General features: G+C 47.0%; 1 protein-coding gene and 1 long non-coding RNA gene across 2 annotated transcripts in view; one reads left to right on the top strand and one right to left on the bottom strand.

Moving 5' to 3' along the window:
• The window catches only part of RASGRF1 (Ras protein specific guanine nucleotide releasing factor 1), a 100,388-nt gene that overhangs the window by 56,263 nt on the left and 25,121 nt on the right, over positions 1 to 19,004 (top strand). Inside the window, 10 exon segments of the mRNA XM_038418022.2 lie at positions 939 to 1,075; positions 2,683 to 2,765; positions 4,607 to 4,855; positions 5,762 to 5,903; positions 5,906 to 6,134; positions 9,711 to 9,783; positions 10,783 to 11,006; positions 13,521 to 13,627; positions 14,608 to 14,720; positions 17,089 to 17,149. Of these exon segments, the coding sequence (XP_038273950.1) occupies positions 939 to 1,075; positions 2,683 to 2,765; positions 4,607 to 4,855; positions 5,762 to 5,903; positions 5,906 to 6,134; positions 9,711 to 9,783; positions 10,783 to 11,006; positions 13,521 to 13,627; positions 14,608 to 14,720; positions 17,089 to 17,149 (1,418 nt within the window).
• The window catches only part of LOC122456186, a 57,567-nt gene that overhangs the window by 17,080 nt on the left and 21,483 nt on the right, over positions 1 to 19,004 (bottom strand). The gene's annotated exons all lie outside the window — the stretch shown is intronic.

Here is a 19,004-nt window from a genome sequence, read left to right as displayed (position 1 = left end):
CTACAAAGAAGCTGGGTAACACTGATGATTTTATTCCCCCTTCACACAGCCAGCCGCCCTTTGGGGGGGTAGCATGTCACAGATTTGACCTGCCGGTTATGTTATTTCTTGCTTTGTTGCTTTTCCTTAATCTAAAACTGGGGAGTCCCCCACTTTATTGCCTCTGTAGGTTACACTCCTTGCACACCTCAGGGGCTCCTTCCATCCCTCCATTCCCCCCACAAGATCCCTGTGGATCATGCTCCCACCCACCCCCCTCTCAGCCTACACCCCTTGCTTATGCTAGGGGCTCTGCATGCCCCCCCTTCCACCCACTGTTATTTCGTGAAGTCACTCAGGGTGTTAAACTCTATTGGGAGGATAAACAGAGAGTAACCCAGTTCTGTGGTCTATGGATTATTACAGACCTGGCTGAGGATGATGGCTCTGCTAACCGGACGCATGGGGCTGTATGTGTCCCCCATTTCTCCTTTCTGGCTCTCTCATTTTGACCAAAATCAATAGGATTTGGGCCATCGATGCCTAAAACATTCCCAGAAGTTTTGGAATTGATCGGATGCAGCATTCAAAAGGTATTGCATTGAAAGAGCCAGATACCATCAAGTTGAGAACAGGGCCTCACTTTGGTCAGCCAAAAAAAGCTATTCAGACTGAAAATATGGGTTTGCTCTCTCTGCATGAAAGCACAAATCCACAGGCTCCCCCCAGTAATGATCCTCCTTGCATCTGCGAGAAGGAGAAAAGGAAAGCAGTATGAGTTGGTAATTCATGGCCAACGTGGAAGCTTAGGCTCTGAATTTGTATCCTCTGCACAGTTAACTCATGCTGTGGCCAAACAAAACCACAAAGTGCAAATGTTGTTTACAAGCCTATTGGAAAATGTCCTAGAAAAAACTCCTCAAACCTTACTCTGCTTGTTTATCTTGTCTATTATAAAGCAAAAGCATCAGTGCAAGACATAGACCATCTTGATTTCAAAATTGTAGTGGAACCAAAGGATTCTCCATCCTTTACTGTTATCTTGGTGGCATCATCCAGGCAAGAAAAGGCTGCATGGACCAGCGACATCAGTCAGGTAAGAAGAAATCAAGCAAAAAACCAATCCATTTTTGGACACCTAACTAGGTGGGCCGATTTCAAAGTCATGCTGGGTTTCCATGGCTGTTGCAGATTGCTTATTGCCTCTGAAATCAGGCCATTTATTTGGAAGCTCACATATGGGTATCGTGCCTGACTTTAGGCACCTGAGTTGGAGAACATTTGCATTAACCTTTCTATGCATCACTTTTCCTATCTATAAAAATAGAGACAGTACTTAACGCAGAGGGTATTGTGAGGTTGAAGTCATTAAAATAACTAGAGCATCAGGAGAAAGTGCCACGTGAAGTATTAATAATTCTTATTTCTTATTTTATTTTGTTTAATTCAGGGCTTTCTGGCCACTCGGTAGTTCACACGCACACATCAAGGGTGGGAGTAAATCTATGCTAAAATTGGGGCCCATTCCATTTGGAAAAATACTATTGCCCCAACCCTCCATTCCCTTGCAGCCAGCAGATCATTTACATTTGTGCAAAATGAGCATAAAAGGCTGCCAGTTCTGACTTTCCCACTCACTCCCACCAGTGGCAGCAATTTACACCGACTTTGCACTCACTTTGCGGACTGTACGTGATGCCGCAAGGTGCAAAGAAGTAAAGAGTCGGGCCCATATGGTTACGTGAAATATATGGACTGCTCTTCCAGCTGGGAGGAAGAGAACAATGAATTATTTCCATGGCAGATTTTTATAACATCTCATTCTTAGCCACCTTTTTGCTGTGCAATGTCCTGTATTCTTCAGCGAGGAAGCAATATAGTATGTTTAACTTTTATCATAGCTTCCCAGGATAGATATAGGCAGGAACCTTAGATACTCAGGGTGTAGGCTACATGCTGAGAGAGGCTGCCGAAAACTAGGTGGGCCAGGTAATATCTTTTATTGGGCCAACTTCTGCTGGTGAGAGAGACAAGTAGGGCAGCTTGAAAGCTGGTTTCTCTCACCAACAGAAGTTGGTTCAATAAGAGATTATCTCACCCACCTTGTGCACTAGTATTCTGGGACCCACCTAGCTACAGCAACACAGCATATAGTGTGTAACCGGCAGAGGAGGAGGGGTCAGGGCACTCAGACTAAGGTGTGAGAGAGTCTTTCTACCAGGGCTATCAGGCAGCGTCCTCTGGGAGGAGACTTGGGCTGGAAGAGTCTAACTGGGAGAACAGAGGTGGAGAGAGCATTTCTGGAGATCCCTGTCTGTGGTTTTGCCCAGTCCACCTCTGATAGTTTCATTCTAAATATGCCAAATCCTGCATTAGAAGAAAAGCTGATTTGTGTAGCTCTCTGTGACATCTCCACTAGTAACTGGAATAAAGAGTGACCACCATGAACTCTTCTCCCTCTGGTCACCCAGTATTTATTGCCAGTCGTATCTGAGGAAAGCAGCATTTCCAGCATCAATTTCATATCAAATGGCCCTTGGCAGATAAAATGAGTGAGGATGTATCCAGTTTGGACTAGTTCAACATCACGTCCGCTTATGCTGTGATCTCAGCAACTGATCAAATCCTATATCGAGCCTCGAAACAAATTCTCTTTCCAGTGTAACTTGTGTTCTCCATTCCCCTGACCCTTCTGTGTTTCAGTGTGTAGACAACATTCGATGCAATGGCCTCATGATGAATGCATTTGAGGAGAACTCAAAAGTCACAGTTCCCCAGATGATCAAGTAAGTGCTTTGTGCTTTGGGAGATGTGTAATGTTGAGTGCCTGTGCAAATGTAGCTTGATTACAGAGGCATCTGGGTTTAACTCTGCCCGTGGACCAGCAGAACTCCCTTTGGACCCCATAGCATTCAAATCACTGAGATGGCTCAATTCGGAAGCCGGTGGGAGCTTTGCTTGTGTAATCAGTGCAAGACGAAACCCTTTGTATGTAATCCTCCTTGTCACACACCAGTAATCGATGATCACCATAGAAATATTGTAACAGTTAGTGATGGGCAAGGCTGAGAAGACATTCTACAACAAAGGTCTGTGGTGTTTGTTTGGGGCCCTGGAGATTTTTCTTTGTGTCTAGGAGCTGTTGTGTGCACTGTTTGAGGTAGCGATGATTATAGCACATTAGCAGGGTTTTGTCGGTGCTGTTTGGGGAGAGAACATTTGCTCAGGGCTGAGAAGGGAGGTGGGAGGAGCTGTGTGGGAAGGGAGGAGCTTCAAGAGGACAAATGCAGAGGAATAAAGAAAGGGAAAAACAAAAGATTAAAAAGAAAGGGCTCAAGGAAATACAAAGGCAGCTACCGCTGCAGATGCCATATATACTGGTGCAGTGTGGATTTCTTCTGGTCTCCTCCCATGCTGCTTACAAGCCTTTACATTGGCGTAATTCCATTCTGGGCATTAGGATATTATGGTTTCTTTGTCAGTGATCTGGCAATAATTATTACTGATGTAATGTTTTCTAAAATACAGATGAAATGGGTATGGGGGGATGAAGGTGGGGAAGGAACCAGAGTCCCCTACCTTGCAGTACAATAGCAACCAGGCCAAGCAGATACGGTTCTATGACAGGACATCTTCCAGTAGACACCTATCATGTTCCTTCTGGTCCACAGTCCACTTTCCTCCAGGGAGTCAGTTCTAGCTCTTATCAATGCCAGGCGTAGGTGCTGGAACTGGAGGTGTTGGGGGTGCTGCTGCCGCACCCCCTAGCTTGAAGTGGTTTCCATCATGCACAGGATTTCCAGTTTGGGTCATTGGCTCTCAGCCCCCCCATGTACACATTGTTCCAATACCCCTGATGCCAGGAAGTTTCCACCCTTGACCCCATTTCATTCTAGTCACCCCTGACCGCAAAGCAGTATTGAGCCTCGCTCTTGGCTGACCCTTTGCTTCCTGTGACAGATGGGGATGAGCCCAGCTCATCCCTGCAGTAACTCCACAGATCTTAGTGCAGTTTTGGGGAGGGCGGGGCTATGGCTCTGCCTTCTTCCCCGTACCCAGCCAGCATGGCATGGCATGGCACGGGGAGTCCTCTGTGCCTTTTCCAGGGTGGTGCATCCTGTGCACCTGTGTCTGTTGCATGGGACTCCCCAGGAAAATTCTTGCTGATTCAGACTCCAGCCGATGCATGGCCATCCTGCATCTTCTCTGAGGCGCCTGGTTGTGTGGAAGCCACAGTAATAGTGTGTGCTTCCCTAAATTCTGACAAACCCCTCCAGGCCTCCTGCAGGCAGGGGCTGTGGGCCACTCTGCTCAGCTGCTTTCTCACATCACAGACACTGCAGAACTTCAAAGTTTAACTCGTTTACAGCAAATCTGCTGCTCTTGTGTATCCCAGAGTGTTTCCATGCACACTGGGATGGCGATTGTCACGTTCCCCTTGGGAGGCTCACAAATCAGAACATTAATTAAGAGGCTCTCCAAGAGAACACAGTAATCAGTTAGCTGTGGGGAGTCAGTACTGTCTCACTCTGCACCCCACGTAGGTATATCCAGGTGAAGTGTGTCTGCCTACACAGCGCAGTGGTGTCACTCCAGGCTGGATCAGAGAGTTTCTGTATCCCCGCAGGTCTGATGCCAGCTTGTACTGTGACGATGTCGACATTCGGTTCAGTAAAACGATGAATTCCTGCAAGGTCCTTCAGATCCGCTATGCAAGCGTGGAGCGGCTCTTGGAGAGGCTGACGGACCTGCGGTTCCTCAGCATCGACTTTCTCAACACGTTTCTGCATTCGTACCGGGTGTTCACCACGGCGGTGATCGTTCTGGACAAACTCATCACTATCTACAAGAAACCCATCAGTGCAATTCCTGCAAGGTGAGGCTGCTCAACTTCCTCTGTGCGTGAACCGGGGCCCTGACACCTGGGGGAAGTGGCCTGTGTCTGAGGGCTCGAGAAGGGGTTCTGAGGTCAGGACTCCTGGGTTTTATCCGTGGCTCCCTCAGTCCCTTGCTGGGTTATGTTGGGCAAGACATACATTCACTTGTGTCTCAGTTCCCCATCTGTAAAATGCTCAGATGACACCCCCCCCCCCATTATAAATTTGGCTGGAGTGTTGTTCTTTAAAGTTCCTTGAGAATTTTAACACTACGGTTACTACTGCTCATATTGTATGGCACAGCTTTCCCCCATTTACAAGAGTTAGCTACTTTTAGCTTGGCTAAGCAATGATTTGGGAAAATAAGTCTACAGAAATCAAGGAGAAAGCAGAGTCTTTCAGAACAGTGAAAAGGGCTGGAACGAGGAATAAGAGGCAGAATCAGGAAGGGGAAGATTCGGGCTGAATAGTGGGTCACCCAAGCCGCTCCTGCTGCCCGCCTGCTTGGGGATGGCCCAAGGTCCCCCTCTACCCCCTGCCCGCTTGGGACCAGCCCGAGGCCCCCACCCCCTGCATGCGGGGCTGGCCCAAGATCCCCTGCCACCAGCCCGAGACGCTCTCCCAAGCCCTCCCTCCCACGCAGGGCTGGCATTGCTGCTTGCCCCCTCCCCCTCACATGTTCCTCTGCACCCCACTAGGAGTCGCACCCCACTAAGGGTTGCACCCCGCTTTTTTGGCTGATCATCAGTTGGCAAGAGCAAAAGGGACAAATGCCCTGTTTTGCCAAAAAAGACAGGATGGCCAGGACAGCGTTTAAAAAAGGGACTGTCCCGGGCAAAACGGGACTTATGGTCACCCTAGCTTTAAAGCAGCATGAATGGGAATCCGCTTTTGTTTCAACCCAGGTCACTGGAGCTCTTGTTTGCAAGCAGCCAGAACACCAAACTGCTTTATGGCGAGCCGCCCAAATCTCCAAGAGCAAATCGGAAATTCTCATCCCCTCCCCCGCTGTCCATCACCAAGTCATCCTCCTCCGAGCCGAAGACGGGAAGCTGTCCTTAAACATCCCCATCATCACAGGAGGGAAGGCTCTGGACCTGGCTGCATTGAGTTGCTCCTCCAATGGCTATGCAAGCATGTACTCTTCCATGTCACCCTTTAGTAAGACCACTCTTGATATAAACAAACTTTACGTGTCCAGTAACTACCCCAATAAAATACCTGATGAAGGTGAAACTGCATCTGAAAAACAAGAAGAGACTCCTCCAAACAAGCCAAGTAAGTCCCTGTTAGTTCACAGGCTGGTGAGAGGTTCTCAGGCAAATAGTGGGGATCTGAGCAGAGGGAGGCAGTAGAAACGGGTCCAGTTTTGTCTTGCAAGAAAAGAGTGTGTGGCATTTGTAGGCTTTAGCAGGAATGTATAATTCACATGCAAGAGGCCATGAAACTTACCCCAGCCTGCAGGGACCATGCGGCAATCCAACCAACGTAACATGGGGAAGAAAATGTCTGTAGGTGCCTGAAGAGGGATTTGGGAACAAACACATTAGCACCTGGGCTGTGGAGGAGTGAGGTCAGGCCAGCAGCAGTGCTGGCACCCAGAGCAACAGCTGAGGAGTGTGAGTCAGGCGACATGGAGAGGCCAGGACACATGGAGACCCCCACTGGGTTACAACATGGCCAGATAAGGTGCTGAAGAAAGAGAGCCTGAGCCAGGTGGGAACACAACTGTCTTACCACAAATGGAAGGTGAACTGTGCTGGCTGCCGGCTGCCCCAGCTGACATCAAAACACAGACCTATAAATGTCAGAAAGACAGAGCCGGAGAAAGGAAGGGGAGGCCAAACCTGGCCATGGGTAACTGTATCCCTGGCTCACAGCACAATCCGTGGGGAGGGACTCTCTGAGCCTGGCAAACTGACCAGCCCCTCAAACTGCTCAGTGCCAGAGATTTGGGATTAAACACCCACCCGACATTAGCCAGGTCTCCTGTCACGTACAGCTTTAAGGATCTGACCAGAGCCTGTCGGATCAAGGACTGGGAAGAGCATATTAACTTGGCAGCCTGGCACCGTTTCTCTCCATCTGATTGACAAAGTCACAGTTATTTGCACCTGCAGTTTGTGGGTGAAAGAGCAAAGGGCAGCTTTAAAAAATCTCTACCTTTGTGTCCAAGAGGCGCTAGTAGGGAGCCAGTCCTGCAGATACCACTCAGAACTGGCCTGTCCTTCACCAAATTCAGGCCCCCACCCCCTTTGCGCCAGCCCAGTTGCGTGGTGCAAGTGAGGGCAGAGATGGGAACTTGGCCTGGCTAAGGAGTACAGGGTCAGCAAGTACCAGTATGTTGAATTAAATGAGGCCCATGTCAGACTGCTGCTGGGAGAAGCATGTCACAAGCCATGATTCAGACATGTTCCCAAACCATCCCAACTTGTCTTGTTGGGAACACAGTGTTACTGGTGTCTGCGGTGGTTTATCACAGGTCAGTGAAAATTCCTGGTTTGACGTTGCCAACATCTCCCTGGAAGTTATCAAAGACAAAGAGCCTGATCCCCAGTTGGTGTAAATCAGCTTAACACCTCTGACTTCTGTGGAGCTACACCCATTTAGGAAGATGGGGACAGATTGGAGAAAGTCCAGAGAAGAGCAACAAAAACAATGAAAAGTCTAGAAAACATGACATATGAGGGAAGATTGAAACAATGGGGTTTGTTTAGTCTGGAGAAGAGACGACTAAGAGGGGACATGACAGTTTTCAAGTACATAAAAAGTTGCTGTAAGGAGGAGGGAGAGAAATTTTTCCCCTTAATCTCCGAGGACGGACAAGAAGCAATGGGCTTAAATTGCATCAAGGGAGGTTTAGGTTGGACATTAGGAAAAACTTCCTAACTGTCAGGGTGGTTAAACACTGGAATAAATTGCCTAGAGAGGTTGTGGAATCTCTTATCATTGGGGATTTTTAAGAGCAGGTTGGACAAACACCTGTCAGGGATGGTCTAGACAATACTTAGTCCTGCCACGAGTGCTGGGGACTGGACTAGATGACCTCTCGAGGGCCCTTCCAGTCCTACGATTCTATGATTTACACTAGCTAAGAATCTGGCCTCAAAAGTCTAGAAAATGTTGTTTGAAAGGGAATGGCTAAGAAAGAGATGGACAGATCTATAACTAAAAAGAAAAGGAGTATTTGTGTCACCTTAGAGACTAACAAATTTATTTGAGCATAAGCTTTCATGAACTACAGCTCACTTCATCGGATGCATTCAGTGGAAAATACAGTGGGGAGATTTATATACACACACAGAGAACATGAAACAATGGGTGTTACCATACACACTGTAAGGAGAGTGATCACTTAAGATGACCTATTACCAGTGTGGGGGGGAGGAAGAAAACCTTTTGTAGTGATAATCAAGGTGGGCCATTTCTACAGTTGACAAGAACGTCTGAGGAACGGGGTGGGGGGGGGGAATAACAGTCTCCAACGAGAGACTGCTGAATTGGAATTAATTTGCAAACTGGATACAATTAACTTAGGCTTGAATAGAGACTGGGAGTGGATGGGTCATTACACAAAGTAAAACTATTTCCCCATGTTATTTCCCCCCCACTGTTCCTCAGATGTTCTTGTCAACTGCTGGAAATGGCCCATCTTGATTATCCCTACAACAGGTTTTCTTCCCCCCCCTCCCCCGGGGTAATAGCTCATCTTAAGTGATCACTCTCCTTACAGTGTGTATGGTAACACCCATTGTTTCATGTTCTCTGTGTATATAAAATCTCCCCACTGTATTTTCCACTGCATGCATCCGATGAAGTGAGCTGTAGCTCACGAAAGCTTATGCTCAAATAAATTTGTTAGTCTCTAAGGTGCCACAAGTCCTCCTTTTCTTTTGTGAATACAGACTAACACGGCTGCTACTCTGAGATCTATAACTAGTTACTCCCAATTAACAAATACGCTTTCTAGAATCTGCCCCATTTTCACTTGGGGTTCACTTGGGTTGTGAACACCACTAGGCCCCCTGCTGTCCTGAGGGCACTCTCATTTGTATGCACACACCTCATCTTGTCTGTGCAAATGTTATCATTTGAGTGTACAAAGTGCACTCTGACCTTGGTTCATGAACAGTACCCACTGGTGATTGGATACCACAATTAGAGGCCCTGAGCCAGGCAGAAGACCAAAGGCCCATGGGGTGACATTCTGAGATGGCATGGGATGTGCAAGTGGGGTGCATTCTAGGATATGCATCATGGAACCCCACTTCCCATTATACATAGTGGTTTGGCCTGAAGCTTTCAGTGATGACCAGTATAAATTCCCCCGCTTTACACCATTAACCTCTATTCCATCCCAGTGACCTACCCCAGGTTTAATTTGCACTAGGCTGTTGTGTTGCTCAGCAGTTCTGTTACCAGGTTCACCACCAGTAAACAGAGCCTCCATCTTCTGAGCCCAACGCAGACATTTCAGTGTAGAACTTCCAAACCCTGGGAACGCCGTCAGCTGAGTTATTTACATGCCATGTGGCAACTAAAAGCTGAATAACTTTCTGAGCTTTGTAAAGGCTTGTGGGTTACCCAGGTCAGACAGTGACCAGCTTAATTGTGCAAAACATTTTAGAATTAGGACCAAGCAAAACCAAAAATAATTCTCAGGCAACAGAACTTTGGTGCTTCGATTCTCGTGTGTCCTGTGCTGAATAAAGCAAGGTAACGAGTCCCTTTGGATTGTAGAGAGATTTGAAGGAGCTAAAACGTGGCTGGTTCGCACCTGCTTCCAAACCTTGTTTTGCTGCAGTATCAACAGTTACAACTGGGGAATTTGAACCAGCTCCTTGTTTCTTCCAGGTTCCGAGGTATCAGTTCGGGAGGAGTCAGACACTGATCCAAACCAGAGCGATGAAGCAGAAACGGAGACCTCGCAACGAAATCTCCAACTCTCCTAAGCCGTCAATGCAAAAATTCATCAGGAACGTGTGCAGAAAGTCATCTAGCACCTGGGATATTTGCACAGCTACATTTACTCTTTGGACCTGATTCTCCTCTCAGCTCTACTGGAGTAAATCAGGAGAAGTTCCATTGAAGTCAGTGGAAATACACTGGTGTAAAACTGGTGTACATGGGAAGAGAAGCAGGACCTTTCTCTTGATTTTTTTTTTCCTGCAAGAATGGTGAAGGGCAGGGTTTTGTCTAGTTGCACCTGTGTCCTGCAGATGTTTCACTCTGGCCCAGTGGAGGAGTCCCTTCCTCCAGGGCTGCAATGCATTCTGCAGTGAATGTTCCTGTGATGATGTGAGCTCTGGGGTGACACTAGGAGCCACGCTCTTTGAGTGTCTTGTCAGAAATAGTTCTCCTCTCCTTTCTGAGGGTGTTAGCAAACTGAGCAACAACTGGAGTGTGTTAGCCAGAGCCCCTTTGTGAAGCCATTCGGCCTGGGCTCTGAACTGCAAGGCCTAAGAATCAGTGCTGCATCATCGTTTAGGTCTGCCTCAAACTTCTATGCTGTGCTAGGTGTCCCAGGGAGGAAACTAGGCCTGCATCCCACAAAGGGGTCAGGGCGTGTGTAGAGATTTGTGAGATAATAGACTGTGCACACAAGAAATAAGTATTGCATAGCTTTGTGGGGAAATGCCTAGAGAAGATGAAAAGCATTCTGTACGTTTTAACCCCCATTCTGCGGGATTGAACAGAGAACTCTGTCGTTCAGTGATGTTTGATAAAGCCTAGGGGGAGGATAGAATCCTCTCGTACACTCTCCCTTGGTAGATGTTTTGAATTTCTGTAGAACACTCTTAGTTTAAGCCCTGCTAAAGCTGAGAGGTGGCAGTTGGGCTACGAATTCTGGGGATGCTGCTCATGCGTTTCCAAGGGCAGCATTCTGTCCCATGGGAAAATGGCTAAATGAACGGGTAGAGCTGAGGAGACAACCTTTACCTTCTGTGCCTGACATTGTTCTCACTCTTCCTTTTCTAGATTTCTCATTGTTTTCTTATAACAATGGAGTCGTTATGACGTCTTGCCGGGAGCTTGACAATAACCGCAGTGCCCTGTCAGCTGCTTCCGCTTTTGCGATAGCGACTGCTGGAGCCAACGAAGGCACCCCGACCAAGGAAAAATATAGAAGGATGTCATTAGCAAGTGCAGGTGAGAGAACAATTGGGAGAACAATGCTCTGTAGCTTGGGGCAGGTTGCAGTTCTCCCACTTGAAGAGAAACGTGAGCTACACAGCTATGGAGTATGGGACAAAGAGTTTATTTATAGGGCGACCATCACTGCTGTATCTAGTTACTGTTCCCCCAAATAAATACAGCATCATCCCATATTATTCAATAGGATGCTTCCCTTAAAAAAAATAGACCAAGGAAAAAGGACGACCCACTGCACATTAGATCATGCTGCTGCAGCATCAGTGAGCACCGGCCAAAGAGACCAATGGCCAGGTGTAGTCGGCTGGCCCTCAGCTTGGGCTTAAGCCGTGGTAGCTTTGAGTCTCTTGCCCCTGGGTGCCCAACATGAGCCCCTACTTGTGGGCAATCTCACTGTTCTCGGCGGGAGTTCAGTTCACTCCTCGAGTCCTTTTCAGAGCTCGATTTACAGTCCCCTTGTCGTTAGCTTCTAGCAGCGCTTCCCTGCCCCACCCCCGCAGCCCTCCAGGGCCTTTGCTCTTATGCAGCTTGTCACGTCCGACTACCTCAAACAGGGGGATGAAGGGAAAGGTTAGCAACCTGCCTCAGGCTGAGCTCACCTTGTTCTGGGCACTAGCCGTCCCTGTCCCTGGGAAAACTCCCCACCCCCTTCCGTGGCCAGTCTCACCCATGTAAACGCCACTTCTCCAGGTGGAGCATGTTCTGCAGGGGCACCTGAGTACAGGAATGCTTGTTAGCCTTTCTACCGCAGGGATGGGGGGTGCCCCACCACACCAGGGGACCAGCAGCTCAAACATGGCTACTCACCTGTGCGGTAGCTGGGCACAGTGGGAAGGATGGACTCTGAGAGAAAGGGGTCCCAGAGGATTTAGCCCTGTGCAGGTGATAATCAGTGTATTGTATTGCACCCATCCATTTGCATATGCAAATACCAAGTCTCCATTTGCATGTGCAGTTTTGTTTGCGCACCCAAATCCAAGTGCTTGAATGCACACAGCTCTCTCGTGTGCCCGCCAGAGCCTCTGCCTACAAACAGGGTTAGTTCTCAGAGTTTCCCTTTAAATGTAAGAGATTAACTGGCCATTCGGGCTGTTCCACATGATTTCTGTTAAATTGTTAATATTTAAAAAAAAGAACAGAAGGATTTGTGGCACCTTAGAGACTAACAAATTTATTTGAGCATAAGCTTTCGTGAGCTACAGCTCACTTCATCGGATGCATGCAGTGGAAAATACAGAGGGGAGATTTATACACAGAGAACATGAAACAATGGGTGTTACCATACACACTGTTAGGAGAGTGATCAGGTAAGGTGAGCTATTACCAGCAGGAGTTGGGGGGAAAACCTTTTGTAGTGATAATCAAGGTGGGCCATTTCCAGCAGTTGACAAGAATGTGTGAGGAACAGTGGGGCGGGGGGAATAAACATGGGGAAATAGATTTACTTTGTGTAATGACACATCCACTTCCAGTCTTTATTCAAGCCTAATTTAATGGTGTCCAATTTGCAAATTAATTCCAATTCAGCAGTCTCTCATTGGAGTCTGTTTTTGAAGTTTTTTTTGTTGAAGAATTGTGACTTTTAGGTCTGTAATCGAGTGACCAGGGAGATTGACATTTTCTCCGACTGGTTTTTGAATGTTATAATTCTTGATGTCTGATTTGTGTCCATTTATTCTTTTACATAGAGACTGTCCAGTTTGACCAATGTACATGTCAGAGTTGCATTGCTGGCACATGATGGCATATATCACATTGGTAGATGCGCAGGTGAATGAGCCTCTGATAGTGTGGCTGATGTGATTAGGCCCTATGATGGTGTCCCCTGATTAGATATGTGGACACAGTTGGCAACGGGCTTTGTCCTGGATTAGTGGTTCTGTTGTGTGGTGTGTGGTTGCTGGTGAGTATTTGCTTCAGGTTTGGGGGCTGTCTGTAAGCAAGGACCGGTCTGTCTCCCAAGATCTGTGAGAGTGATGGGTCGTCCTTCAGGATAGGTTGTAGATCCTTGATGAGGCGTTGGAGAGGTTTTAGTTGGGGGCTGAAGGTGATGGCTAGTGACGTTCTGTTATTTTCTTTGTTGGGCCTGTCCTGTAGTAGGTAACTTCTGGGTACTCTTCTGGCTCTGTCAATCTGTTTCTTCACTTCTGCAGGTAGGTAGTGTAGTTGTAAGAATGCTTGATAGCGGGTTTTTTTTTTTCCCCTCTCCTACTGGTAATAGCTCACCATACCTGATCACTCTCGTTACAGGGTGTATGGTAACACCCATTGTTTCATGTTTTCTGTGTATATAAAATCTCCCCACTGTATTTTCCACTGAATGCATCCGATGAAGTGAGCTGTAACTCATGAAAACTTATGCTCAAATAAATCTGTTAGTCTCTAAGGTGCCACAAGTCCTCCTTTTCTTTTTACGGATACAGATTAACACGGCTGCTACTCTGAAACTTAATATTTTAAATAATTCCTAAAATAATTGTATATGTGCTAAGTTATTTGCAATGATTTTAGGCTTTCCCCCTGACCAAAGGAATGGGGACAAAGAGTTCGTGATAAGGAGAGCTGCAACCAACAGAGTGCTCAATGTTCTGCGCCACTGGGTCTCCAAACACTCGCAGGTACTTGTTAGCCCTGGGAGAAAGGGATGGTTGTGTCTCTATGGGTGTGTGAGGCAGAGGCTGCACTGAGGCAATAGGATGAGATTTTACTGAACAATAATGGGATGATGTGCAGTCCTGTTGATTATGGTGAAATTCACCCAGTCCAGAGGGCCCTGTACAGGGCCCAGTGGATCCCTCCAGTCCTTAATAGACCTTGGGGGTGCTCTCTGCTTGGGGGTGAATGCCACTGTACACTTATTGGCTGAGTATGTTGGCTATCAGCTGGAAGAACTGCCTTTCCCTGTGTTTGTATAATTTGCACAAGAAGGAAAAGCTCCGAGCTGCTGAATAGGGGAGGCTGAGGAATCTGCAGATGCAAAACAGAACAGTCACTGATGTTACAGCAACATAGCATGTACTGAGCATCCAAACCAACAGAATCCTCATTGTTTGTCCAACCCGGGTACCAAAATACAAGGCTGGGTCATAAAAGTGGGTTGGGCTTTTGTGCGAGAGGAAGGGGTTGTAGGAAGAGGTTAGTAAAATGTGCCAGGGATTGAAATGGCCTGAGGGCTGCTCAGCTCTCTGTGGCACCATTCCCCTTTCTCTCACCTGCCTCTCAGTGCTGGCATTGTTTGTGGTAGAGTGTGGAGCCACAGCAGCAGTGCAGTTTATTAACAATCATGCCCCAAACTCTGCTCTGTCCAGATGCCGTTTATGCAAATGCAAAGAACAAAGTGAGTGCAGTGTCCTCCCTTTTGAATTCCTCTCTTGAAGATCTTCTGCGGCACAAACAGATTGTAATTGACAAGAGGACAAGCTGTTTTTCTTCCTTAGGAAGAGCAGACAGCATGTTCTGTCTCTTCTTGCAGGCAGAGATCCATAGTGATTAATCGTGGAAAGGTTTTTAAAGGGAAATAAGACAGTGAACCTGCTTGTAATGTACTATAATCTGAATAAAATGTGTGAAACCCTTTAACTGTACATGCTTTTGGCAGGACTTTGAAACCAATGATGAACTAAAATGTAAAGTGATCAGCTTTCTGGAAGAAGTTATCCATGATCCCGAGCTCCTGACCCAGGAGAGAAAAGCAGCAGCCAATATTATAAGGTAAAGGCTTATTAGTGGGAATGCATGTTTTCCCAGAGCATTATGCTGTAGTTAGCAGCTACTACCTGCTTTCACCCAGGATGGAGGGGGAGTAACATGTTCTCTGAGCAGTTTTACCAGTAATTAGATTATACGATTTGGGAAGCAAACATCAAAGATGAGCCAGATTCTCTGTTCAGTGACACTGCTGTAAGAGCAGCAAGTTACTCCCTGCCCAAACTGAGTTTGTATATTTAGATTTTTACAGGCTCCAATGAAAGAGCACAGCCCCTCCAGGGCCCTGGGCACCGTTTGATACTCCATGAACAACATACTAAACAAACAGACCCTTCAGTCCCCCCAGTTGAATCAGATAACCCAGCCACAGCATACATAGAATAGAAATTAATCAACCCCCTCCATGATCTCCAGAGTCCCACACCACTTCTGCCAGCCCCGCCCACCCCAGCTCCCCATAGGCAAGGGAGAGAAGGTGGGACTGATGACCCCCTCTGAGGGCTGTAGAGCCTGAGGAAGGAGCGAGTTCCAAAGGTCAGCAGCAGGAGTAAGTGTCACGACTGGGGCTTGGGTGGTCACCCCAAGTGGTCAGAGTCAGGCTAAGAGCCAGAGTCAGAGCATCAAGCCAAGAGTCGGAGACCAGGGGCAGGAACCAGGACATGTCAGGAGAGCTGGGCTCAGGAGCCAGGTGAGGTGGCAGGGTCCAAGGTAGCAGCCAGCCAGGAATTCACCCAGTTGGACAGAACTTCCTGTGCCTCCTTCTGGCTTATATATGGCAGCTGGCTCAATCGGGGCCGGGCGCTCCTCCGATCAGGACACCTGTCTTCTGTTGGGACCAGAGTTCCATTGGCCACTCAGCCCACTAGTTACTAACCAGCGCCCGGCTGGTGGCTGTGCAGGCTGCTTGGGGACCCGCAGACCCGGGTTCAAGACCCAAGGATCCTTGCAGTAAAACCTATTGGCCAGTCCTGCAAACAGTCACTGCAGCATGGTGAGTTATCCCTGCCGGGAGTCCTGCTGACTGCAGTGGCACTCTGTGCAGGAGGAGCTGTCCACGCCGGAATACCTGATGGCAGGATTGAGCTATGTCATGGCCTCCTTGCCATGCCAAGGGCTGCCCATTCTCTACACACACACTACCTCTTCTTTTAACTTGCAATGAAGAGAAGTGAGGGGGGGTTTGAGATGTGCTGCTGCCTTGGTACACTGGGCTATGGCTCATGCTTAACCTTCTCTGCACCAGGGACAGTCTCCCGTTGGCCTGGATCTGGAAAGCAGCAGCCCGGCATGCCTCACTTCCCTGCACATGAGTACGTGCAGGCCCAAAGTCTTAACTAGAAAACTCGTGGGGCTGCGAGCCAGTCACACAGATCCCATCCTCCACGGCTGTTGCTGTTTGGCATGTGCTTTGTGAGCATGAGCAGGCCTGTCCGTATGGTGTGCTAGTGAACAAAGGCAGCGTGCGGATCTGCCTCTGTTCAGTCATTGACTGACTGACATTAGGATGGCACTGCCCGTGTTCAGGAATGCATTCGTACACTGATCCTTTGCCCACTTAACATGTGGCATTCCCACCAAAGTCAACGGGAGGCACTGGGGTGGAATAGCCACATAGACTGGTGGGAAAGAGAAACAGACCCACCACTTCACACAGGACGGTATTGGCTCACACCTTTTCAGTGTGCAGGGCTAAGTCTGCAGACCCCTACTGACCCCAGTGGGAGCTGGACTCACAGGGATCCGAGGTCACAGTTTGGCGCATTAACTTTTTCTTTTTAAATAAGTAAAATGACAAATCTGACTCCACAGAAGCAGCTTCTTCCATACTCCTAAAAGTTTACTCTATTAAAATATCAATGGAATAAAACTCTAAATGTAAAGCTGTGCTCTAGACCAATGGCTCTCAGTCTTTCTGGACTACTGTACCCCTTTCAGGAGGCTGATTTGTCTTGCGTACCCCAAGTTTCACCTCACTCAAAAACTGCTTGCTTACAAAATCAGACATAAAAATACAGAAGTGTCACAGCCACTGTTACTGAATAACGGCTGACTTTCTCCTTTTTTACCAGATAGCTTTAAAATAAATCAGTTGAAATAGAAATATTGTACTTATATGTCAGTGTATAGTATATAGAGCAGTATAATCAAGTCCTTGTCTGTATGAAACTGTAGTTTTTACTGACTTAGCTAGAGCTTTTTATGTAGCCTATTGTAAAACTAGGCAAATACCTAGATGATTGATGTACCCCTGGAACCTCTGCGTATCCCCAGGGGTATGTGTACCCCTGGTTGAGAACCATGGCTCTAGAGCCAAGAATGTATACAACCTGTTGTTCTTTCAGCTAAGTAACACTGCCTTTCCATTGCATAGGACTTTGACTCAGGAAGATCCAGGAGACAATCAGATAACACTGGAGGAGATCATACAGATGGTAAACGATTTTCTCCCCTCACTTCTTTTAATTATCATCAGGTTGATAGAGTGAATTACTAATATTCTGCTGTGAGGCACCCAGTCAGTTTTCGCATAGCCTAGATGTGTGGTAGCATGATCAGCTGGTAACCCCTTCCAGCCATGCTTTATTTGGACTGCCCAATTTGTCATGTAACCATGTCCCTTTGTAATTGTCAACAGAGATTATTTTCTTTAGGCTCTTTTATAAGGTGCAGCTCTCTGTTACCCTGTGAATCATCTGGTGCTAAAGCTGGGTAAATAATGCACAAAATGTCTACAGAATTTATGCTTGCATGTTTTGTGTGCCTGTATTTGGCCCTTTGTGTAGCTTCCAACTAGTCATGAACATTACTAGTCACGTTTCACTAGCACACTCATGGAAAGCAGATTTCAATGTCCCATGTGCAAGTATTTTCAGACAATGAATTTTAAATTCACACACACAATTACTTCTAGTGGAAAGGCTTGTGTGCTCATCCAATCCGGGACAGAAACTATCTAACCAATCAAAATTAAGAAATACAGCTAACTGTAATTGAGAGTAAAACAAATTAAAAACCTATTCCTAGCACAGATTAAAATAATGGACACACATGAAAAGTTAGCCTGCTCTCAGGCAAAAAAATTCAAATTTCATCCAGCAAATTATTCATTGTGAATTATTGACATAACTCTACCCAGTATGATAAAGCTGACCACTGTCTCCCCTAGAGCCACTGAAAGGTAATGCTCACTTTCAGCATGGTGCATAGGGAGCTGGTCACACAACTCTCCATGTCTGTAGAATTTGTGTACAGGTTTCACCAGGAACTGGATTGAAATAACAAACCTCCATACATCAGGTTTCAGTTCACCAAAGGGTAGCTTTTCCCCTGTGCTGGCAAATCCCCAGACACATGTAACATGTATCGATATTTGAGTGCTTGTTCTGACTGCATCCAGTTCAGTATTGCCAGCCCCACATCTTCAAAAATCCTGAGTCAGGTCCCAAACGTCATGAGATGAGCTTAAAAATCAGGAGATTTACCTAAATAATAAATGTTGTCGACTTTTTATTTGCCTTCTGGCTTCTGGTTCTTAGGGTTCATTCACTTCATGTTTTCAAGCTTTTCTCTACAATCATGAGGGCTAGAATCTTACTTTAAAAATACCAAACAATGTGGAGATTCTTTTGCAGTCTCTTGATCCCAGCAGCTGGGATTTTAAGAATAACACCAAGCACGCCGAGACTCACAGTGAACTCCTAAGAATTGGCAGCACTGTGTTCTGGATGTTAAACATGCACATGTGCACTCAGTCATTTAGGCTTGTTCTGATTTGAGGTTTCATTTCACCCTAATCATGAACTTTGAGACCAGGTTTGGGTCTGGATGTTATTCAGGGTTCTGGTTCAGGCACATCTTGAGTTTTCACCTAATTTTTGTCCCTTGCAGTATTTCCACATTTTGTCCCTACTGTAGAATCAAAGGGCTAGAAGGGACCACGGGGTCATCTAATCTAGCCCCTGTCAAGATGCAGGATTTGTTGTTTCTAACCCATCCCAGAGAGGTGGCTCCAGATGTCTCCTTTTGCAAACCTCCAGTGAAGGAGCTTCCACAACCTCCCCGAGCGTCTGTTCCATTGTCCCACCACTCTTACAGTGAGGGAGTTTTTCCTGAGGTTGGATAGAAACCTGCTCTGCTGTAGTTTGAACCCACTGCCTCTTGTCCCGCCCTCTGTGCAAGAGAGAACAAATTTCTCCATCTCTTTCATGGCAGCCTTTCAAGTATCTGAAGACTGCGATCCTGTGTCCCCTTAACTCTCTTCTCCAGACCGAATATACCCAGTTCCTT

The sequence above is a fragment of the Dermochelys coriacea genome, chromosome 10, assembly GCF_009764565.3.
Source record: "Dermochelys coriacea isolate rDerCor1 chromosome 10, rDerCor1.pri.v4, whole genome shotgun sequence".
Classification (NCBI taxonomy): domain Eukaryota; kingdom Metazoa; phylum Chordata; order Testudines; family Dermochelyidae; genus Dermochelys; species Dermochelys coriacea.
This window is presented reverse-complemented; position numbering and strand designations above follow the sequence as displayed.